This window comes from Chiloscyllium plagiosum, chromosome 5, assembly GCF_004010195.1.
Source record: "Chiloscyllium plagiosum isolate BGI_BamShark_2017 chromosome 5, ASM401019v2, whole genome shotgun sequence".
Lineage (NCBI taxonomy): Eukaryota > Metazoa > Chordata > Chondrichthyes > Orectolobiformes > Hemiscylliidae > Chiloscyllium > Chiloscyllium plagiosum.
In genome coordinates, this window is record NC_057714.1 from 122,613,853 (window position 1) to 122,622,654 (window position 8,802).

The window sequence follows — 8,802 nt, forward strand, 5'->3', positions numbered from 1 at the left end:
TCCATTAAAATATGTTTCAGCTCTGCGTATATACTGTATCCAGGATTACATTTTCCAATCTTTGCTGTCCTCTCCCACAGGGTCTCATCACTTCCCCATTACATTATCTGGTTAACTATTATTTAAACATAATTTTTGACAAAGTGACTGAGTCAAAAGGCTATTCATCAAAGGGGGCATCACACCTAGGTTCAACAGATACCAGAAAGGACACTTCCTGTGGAATCCTAGCCCTTTTCTCCCCCTCTGTAGCACAAAGTTATTGAGGCCTGTTGTCATCCCTATGTCACCTCAGTGGCGATGAACTAACTTAGCAGAAACAAGGCGGTGAATTTGGGATCATCCTCGTTACAGAAGGGGATGTTTACGCAGTAAACTCAGCTGAGTAACAAGTATGGCAAATTCCCACTTTTCAACCTCTTCCCAATGTTTGAGAATCAGTCTGATCACAGCATGATCTTGAAAAATGCCAATACTGGTGGCTTGACAATGTTTACAAATCTTTGGGCAAGGGCAGCAACAGTGTGAGAACACTCTGAAATCCTCATATGGCAGCTTTTTGTTGCTTATTGGGCAAATGGCATAAAAATCCGAATTTAGTTCTGTGGGGCAGCCGGGGGGGGTAGGGGAGTTGTAGGCAGAGCAGGGCTGGGGGTGAAATAGCTGAAAATGTGTTGCTGGAAAAGCGCAGCAGGTCAGGCAGCATCCAAGGAACAGGAGAATCGAAGTTTCGGGCATAAGCCATTCTTCAGGAATCCTTACAGTGTGGAAACAGGCCCTTCGGCCCAACAAGTCCACACCGACCCGTCGAAGCGCAACCCACCCAGACCCATTCCCCTACATTTACCCCTTCACCTAACACTACGGTCAATTTAGCATGGCCAATTCACCTAACCTGCACATTTTGTTTGGATTGTGGGAGGAAACCGGAGCACCCAGAGGAAACCCACACAGACCATGGGGAGAATGTGCAAAGCTTTGCTTCCATCACATGGCCAGGCAAAAATCCCACCCACTCCCACCGCCCACCGTTGGCATGAATTGGTGCACATCCACCTCATCTGTTGTTCTGCATGTGGTCTCCTCAACATCGGGGAGACAGGGCATTCCCTGGAGCATTTCAGGGAACATCTCTGGAACACACATCAACCAACCCCACCGCCCTGTGGTTCACCACTTCAACTGCCCCTCTCATGCCCCCAAGGACATACAAGTCCTGAGCCACCTCCACTGCTAAATCCAAGCAACCTGCCAACTGGAGGAAAACCGCCTCATCTTCCGCTTTGAGACCCTCCAACCACACAGCATTAATATTGACTTCACCAGTTTCCAAATCTCCCCTCTCCCCACCTCATCCGAGATCCAACCCTCTGACTCGGCACTGCCCTCATGATCTGTCCTGCCTGTCCATCTTCCTTCCCAACTATCCACTGCAATCTCCCCACTGACCTATCACCATTACCCCCACCCCCACCTACCTCTTGCCTTCCCAACTACCTTCCCCCTAGCCCCACCCCACCCCCTATTTATCTCTCATCCCTCTTCTCCCTCCACATTCGTGATGAAGGGCTTATGCCCAGAATGTCGACTCTCCTGCTCCTCAGATGTTGCCTGACCGGCTGCTTTTCGGCTGGTGTTATTAATACCCCTTGCTTGGCCACTGAGCCCCAAGATGGGACTTGAATCTAGAGCTTCTTACTCAGAGGCACAGACACTACCCACTGTGCTACGGGGATCTAATAACAAGACATCAGATTGTCAGAGAATAGTGTACCTCAGCTTCCAAGACACCAATACAGGAGTGGGATCGGGATCCTGTAATCACCGTGCTTTAGTCTGGGAGCCAATCACAGCCCGACTGAACATTCTCAATGTCTTCACCCAGGTGCCTACACGGCCAGTCAGGGTCTGGAGTGTGTTCGACAGACTGTGGCTAAATACATAGAGACTCGAGATGGAGGAATCCCTGCTGATCCGAACAACATCTTCCTCTCGACTGGAGCCAGCGACGCCATCGTGGTGAGTACAGCGTCGTTAACATCTCCTGATGATCTTCACAGGCTGATAGAAATACCTCGGGAAGGTAGCTCCTCCTGTAATGTAGGGAACACAATCGGGAATGTAATCGTGACCAGATGGTCTATATCTATAGGCACTCTCTCCTTCAATACTGTGTACCTACTCTCTGAGCAGATGGCACCTCAGATTGCCCGGTAGCCCTCCCACTCAGTGTCACCCCCAAAGCCCCCACCACCCCTCACCTTGGTACCCAGAGGAAGAGTTGCTCTAGGTCATTGATTTGAATATCTGAAGCTCTGACTCTCTGGGGGAGTAACACCATGTCCCCACAGAGTATAATGGGGAAGGAGGAGGGGAATAAGCTGTCAATGGGAAGTGGTTATTTTTGGGGGCAGTGTTGAGTTGGAGAGGGTTAACACACAGCAAGGCACTGGGGAGAATGGTATCTGTTTGCAGAGTCATTGTATGACATCCAGAATGTTTTATGTTTTCAACATTTCCTCCTCTGATGGACTTTGCATACAATCTGCTGCAGTGAGAAAGCTGCAAGATTGAATGAAGGGCTGGGCCTGAGCTGGTTGTGTCAGTAATTGTGTCCACGTCTTGCCTCGAACAAGTTACACAGTCCTCCCTTGAAAGTTTTCAGTACTTCCCGGGCGGTTTGCCAGTAAGGAATTGATCGTCTAAAATCCCACTACTGTAAACTGCACCAAAGCATGTCTGCTCCTGTGGTGACATTCAGCAGGGTGTCACACCTTGACAACTGCTGACATGCGGTGAGTACTGCTGGGGCTGTGAATATTGCTGACCCTGCTACTGTAGTGAGTATAGTTAACAGTTGACAAACTTGGAGAGGTGCTGCAGTGCTATGGTCACTGGGCCAGTAATCCAGAATTCTGGGGTATTAAAGCAGGAAATGCTGGAGAAACTCAGCAGGCCTGCAGCATCGTTTGGTAGAGAAATAGAGTTAATTCTCAATTCTTGTTCAGAAATACACCGGGGATATGGGTTTGGATCCTCCCGTGACAGATGGTGAAATTTGAACAAAGCCCGAAATTCAAAAGCTACCCCAATGGTGATTATTGGCAACCAGCTGCAGGAGGACATGCCAGGAGCAGCACCAGGGAGACCTGGAGATGAGGTGTCAGCCTGGAGAAGATACCAAACAGGATTATTTACATGTCAAACAGCATAAGCAGCAAGAGATAGACAGAGTTAAACAATCCCACAAACAATGGATCAGATCTAATCTCTGCAGTCCTTCCACATCCAGCCGTGAATGGTGATGGACAATTAACCAACTCACTGAAGAAGGAGGCTCCCCATCCTCAATGATGGAAGAGCCCAGCACATCAGGGCAAAAGTCAAGGCTGAAGTTTTCACAGCAATCTTCAGTCAGAAGTGTCGAGTGGATGATCCATCTTGGCCTCCTCCAGTGATCCCAGCGTCACAGATACCAGTCTCCAGCCAATTCGATTCACTCCATGTGATATTAAGAGACAGTTGGAGACACTGGATTTGTTTTATTCACTGATGGGTTTTGGACATCACTGGCTGGCCAACATCTGTTGACCCTCCCTCATTGCCCCCTTGAGAAGGTGGGGGTGAGCTTTCTTCTTGAACCGCTGCAGTCCATGTGCTGTGGGTTGACCCACAATGCCCTGAGGGAGGTAATTCCAGGATTCTGACCCAGCAACAGTGAAGGAACGGTGACAAATGGGAATCCAATCCCATCACCGGTTGAGCCATAGCAAATGTGCAACAATCTTGTTCACTCACCAAGAATGATCAGCGTATATCTCTTATAGAAGAGTGTGTCAGCAAGTTTTGAGAAGATTTGTAGCTCAGGTTAATGATAAGTATGTAAGCTAGCTCGCTGAGCTGGAAGGTTTGTTTTCAGATGTTTCGTCACCATGACAAGGTAACATCATCAGTGAGAGTCTCCGGTGAAGAGAAGGGACTGTGACCAGGTTTCTCAATAGATTCTAAACTAACAAGGTATTTACAGCAAACATATTCTTCAAACCAGTGGTGAACCAGTCATCAATAAAGCTTCAATGTCAATTCAACCAATTCCCCCTTAAGTTGTACGTTTGCTTGCTGAGCTGGTAGATTTGTTCTCTGATGTTCTGTCACTGTACTAGGGAACATTATCGGTGAGCCTCTGGTGAAGTGCTGGTATTCTGTACCACTTTCTGTTTATGTATCTTGGTCTGTTATGGTGGGTGGTATCACTTCCGGTTCTTTTTCTCAGAGGATGGTAAATGGGGTCCAAATTGATGTGTTTATTGATGGAGTTTGGGTTTGAATTTTCGAGGAATTCCTGTGCATGTCTCTGTTTAGCCTGTCCCAGGATGGATGTGTTCCATGATGAGCTCAATGGTACATTCCCCCCTCCCCAATGAGTTCAATGGTACATCCCTCCCCAATGAGACCATTCCATTCTGTGCTCACTTTGAACAGAAGCTCAGTGAAATGATGTCACCTGCCCCAATAGCCCCAGGTGCCCTGGACCCACAGTCAGATCAGCCTTCCTGAGGGTGAACCCACAGAGAGGGACAGGCCCAGATGGAGACCCTGGCCGTACACTCAGGTCCTGCATGGACCAGCCGGTGGGAGTATTCACTGACATCTTTAACCTCTTCTTCCTCTGATCTGACATTCCCACCTGCCTCAAGGGAATGACCATCATCCCAGTGCCAAAGAAAAAAACATGCAACGTGCCTGGTGGTTCTCACCTCCATCATTATGTGACTATGAAGTGCTTTGAGAGTTTGGTCATGGCTCACATCATCTCCAGCCTCCCAACCTGCGTTGATCCTTTGCAATTCACTTACCGTTGCAACAGGTCCACAGCAGATGCCATCTCCCTGACCCTATACTCATATCTGGACAACAAGGACACCTACATCATGCTCCTGTTTAGTGACTACAGCTCCACCTTCAAAACCATCATTCCAAACAAACTCATCCCCAAACTGAGACCTCGGTCTCAGCTCCCCCCTTCTGGAAATGGATCCTGACCCATAGTCCGCCATCAGTGAGGATAGGGGACAACACCTCCTCCATGGTAATCCTCAACAGCGGTGCCCCAGAGAGTATGTACTCAGCCCCCTGCTATACACCTGATGCACACATAACCACGTGGTCAAATCCCACACCGACTCCATTTACAAGCTTGCTGACGATGCTACTGCCGTGGGTCAGATCAGAAACACCAATGACACGGAGTACAGGGAGGAGGTGGAGTGATTAGCAGCATCGTGTAAAGATAAAAACTCTCCCCATCAATGTCAGCAAAAGGAAGGAGCTGGTCACTGAGTTCAGGAAGTGGAGTAGAGGGCACGTCCCTGTCTGGATCAATGGGGCTGAGGTGGAGATGGTCGTGAGTATCAAGTTCCTGGGAGTGACCATCACCAACAGCCTGCCCTGGCCCACCCTCTTAGCCTGCTTGGCACACTCTCCTCATTCCTGAAGAAGGGTTCATGCCCAAAATGTCGATTCTCCTGCTCCTTGGATGCTGCCTGACCTGCTGTGCTTTTCCAGCAACACATTTTCAGCACCACCCACATTTGATACTATTGTCAAGAAAGCACAACACCTCTACTCCCTTAGGAGGCTGAGGAAATTCGACATTTCCACAGGGGCTCTGACCCCTTTTTAACAGATGCACCATAGAAAGGATCCATACCAGATGAATCACAGAACGGTATGGCAACTTCCCAAGACCACGACAAACCAGAGAGGTGTGAACCCAGCCCAGTCCATCAGGATAACCAGCTTTCCATCCGTTGCCTCAGCCTATACTTCCCACTGCCGAGGGAAAGCAGCCATCATCATAGACCCTCCCACCCCGGTTATAATCTCTTCCGTCAGGCAGCACATGCAAACATTTGAATACACATACGAATAGATTCAAGAACAGCATTTTTTGTGCTGTTATCAGACTTTTGATTGGACATCTCAAATATTACTTCTGATCTCTCTCTGCACGTCCTCTGTGGCCGTAACAATGTATTCTGCACTCTGCTCTGTTACCCTGATAGACTTTGTAGATTCCAGTGTGTACTTCCCTCCCGGGTAACTGTTATTCTGAATATAAACCACACTGAAGCCTTCAGTTAGTTGCCAGTCCAATCACTCCTGTGGTTCAAGTCCTATTGTTTAGTGTCACATTGGGAACACTTGATTTTCTTTGTTCTCGGTTTGTTATTTGACTGAAATTAATTGCATTGTGAGAAAACATCATATTTTGTGCAGATGTGCTCCAGACACATTGTGTAGCTCCCAATGAATTAGTGATGCTGTGTTGTGAAAGAGTTAACTCCATCTGGGCCAAGCTGCAGATACGTGGGAAGCTCAGGTGTTCCTGCGAGCTTCCCGGAGTTGGTCAGAATCTGCCAAGGCCATGAAAACACAGGAATCATTGTTCATATGTTGGCAGCAAGACTCAACTACTGTCAACTGAGATGTGACTGCATTCAAACAATGATAGTACTGTCCTCTCTCTCTCTGTCTCCCTTCTCTTTTAATGCACTCACTCTTTCTGTACATCACACTGTCTGTCTGCTCTCCCTCTCCCTCTCGATCTGCAGTGAAACATCTAAACAATCACATCAAACCTCTGCAGTCCTGGGAATGGTGATGGACAATGAAACAATTCACTGGAGGAGGAGTCTCCACAAATATCCCCATCCTTAATGATGGAAGAGGCCAGCACATCAGTGCAAAAGAGAAGGGTGAAGTATTCTCAACAATCCTTCCACCAGAGTTGTCCATATGGAACAACAAGAGAAATTGCTGGAAAAGCTCAGCAAGTCTGGCAGCATCTGTTAAGAGAAATCAAAGTTAAAGTTTCCAGTCCAGTGACCCTTCCTCAGAACTGTCAGTCAGTGCTGAGGGAGCGCTGCACTGTCGGAGGGTCAGTGCTGAGGGAGTGCCGCACCTGTCGGAGGGTCAGTGCTGAGGGAGTGCCACACTGCCGGAGGGTCAGTGCTGAGGGAACGCCACACTGTCGGAGGGGGAGTGCTGAGGGAACGCCACACTGTCGGAGGGTCAGTGCTGAGGGAGTGGGCACTGTCAGAGGGTCAGTGCTGAGGGGAGTGCCACACTGTTCGTAGGGTCAGTGCTGAGGGAGTGCCGCACTGTCGGAGGGTCAGTGCTGAGGGAGTAGGCACTGTCGGAGGGTCAGTGCTGAGGGAACGCCACACTGTCGGAGGGTCAGTGCTGAGGGAGTGGGCACTGTCGGAGGGTCAGTGCTAAGGCGAGTGCCACAGTGTCGGAGGGTCAGTGCTGAGGAGGTGCAGCACTGTCGGAGGGTCAATGCTGAGGGAGTGGGCACTGTCGGAGGGTCAGTGCTGAGGGAGTGCCACACTGTCGGAGGGTCAGTGCTGAGGGAGTGCCGCACTGTCGGAGGGTCAGTGCTGAGGGGAGTGCCACACTGTCGGAGGGTCAGTGCTGAGGCGAGTGCCACACTGTCGGAGGGTCAGTGCTGAGGGGAGTGCCACACTGTCAGATGGTCAGTGCTGAGGGAACGCCGCACTGTCGGAGGGTCAGTGCTGAGGGAGTAGGCACTGTCGGAGGGTCAGTGCTGAGGGGAATGCCGCACTATTGGAGGGTCAGTATTACAGGTAATCAAAGTGGGGCCTTTATTCCTATATTTCCTCTATTTTTGGTATCTACCAGCTTTGGAGTTACTGACTCCTGCACCTGTTTCTTATAATCTGTGAAAAACCAGCTGTGCCACTTACATGTCATTTCCTTTCCCTTGCAAACTGCACAAGGAACTATCTCTTCCTTAAGTCTCTGCTTTCCGCTCCATAACCCTGCATTGGGAAAAGCAGCTTTAACCCTTTAATTGTCTTGTTCACAGTGTCATCTTCCCACAGAGTTGAGTAAAATTCTGAGGGCCTTCTGCACTGAGCTGCTTTGGAGTAAGATTGGTGTGAGACTACGATTTTTCTCAGGAGGAAGTGTAGCTCTCCTCTGGCCATTGCAGCTTTATTATAGTTTTCAGTTTATTATAGTTTCACAATTCCATTCTTCCTCTCTCCTTTTAGATGTTGGTGAAGATTTCATCACAAAGCAAAACTGGGAATTAAATCTGAATCATCAGCCTCTGTTCCTGCCAAAAGTTTACGTCAACAGTCCAGTTTTATACTTCCTTTCTCGGTTTTTCATTCCAGTCTCTCTCTCTTTTTGAAATTCATGTTTTTACTTTCTTTCCCTTGTTCTATCTTCTGCTTTTTTTCTCTCTAATCCCCTGCAGCTTGAAGTTTTTCTTTCCCTTGCACTTTAGACTACAAGTTCAAATTTCGCCTCTTACTCTCTCTCTTTCTGTTACATTTTTAAAATATTGTTTCTCCATTTCCAGCTGTTTTGTTTGCAGCTAAATTGCAGTTAATTCAGTCTGAGTGTTATTATCATCATCATGGTTTGCCTCCCTCGTGTTTTAGGTATTGAGGGATTGCTCCAATGCTGTCTGCCTTATTTTTGGTTTTATTCCAAGTTCCTCTGCCACCCATTTCTATCTAATCCCAGTCAACTGCAAGACATGTGCACACAGGTCCTGTCTCCCTGTCTCCCCATATCGAGCCCCACCCCCCCCCGTCTCGCCCTCTCTGTCTCTGTCTCGCTCCCCATCTCGCCCTCTGTCTTCCCATCTCAGCCCTGTCTCGCCCCTCCCCGTCTCCCTATCTCACCCTCTGTCTCTCTGTCTGTCTGTCTGTCTCTCACTGTCTCCCCGTCTCGCCCTCTGTCTCCCCGTCTCGCCCTCTGTCTCCC

General features: G+C 48.8%; 1 protein-coding gene across 1 annotated transcript in view; it reads left to right on the plus strand.

Annotated features, from left to right (window-relative positions):
- Window positions 1-8,802, plus strand: part of LOC122550354 (alanine aminotransferase 2-like) — a 60,834-nt gene that overhangs the window by 33,581 nt on the left and 18,451 nt on the right. Inside the window, exon 4 of the mRNA XM_043691083.1 lies at window positions 1,886-2,019. Within this exon, the coding sequence (XP_043547018.1) occupies window positions 1,886-2,019 (134 nt within the window). The remainder of the gene's footprint in view (window positions 1-1,885; window positions 2,020-8,802) is intronic.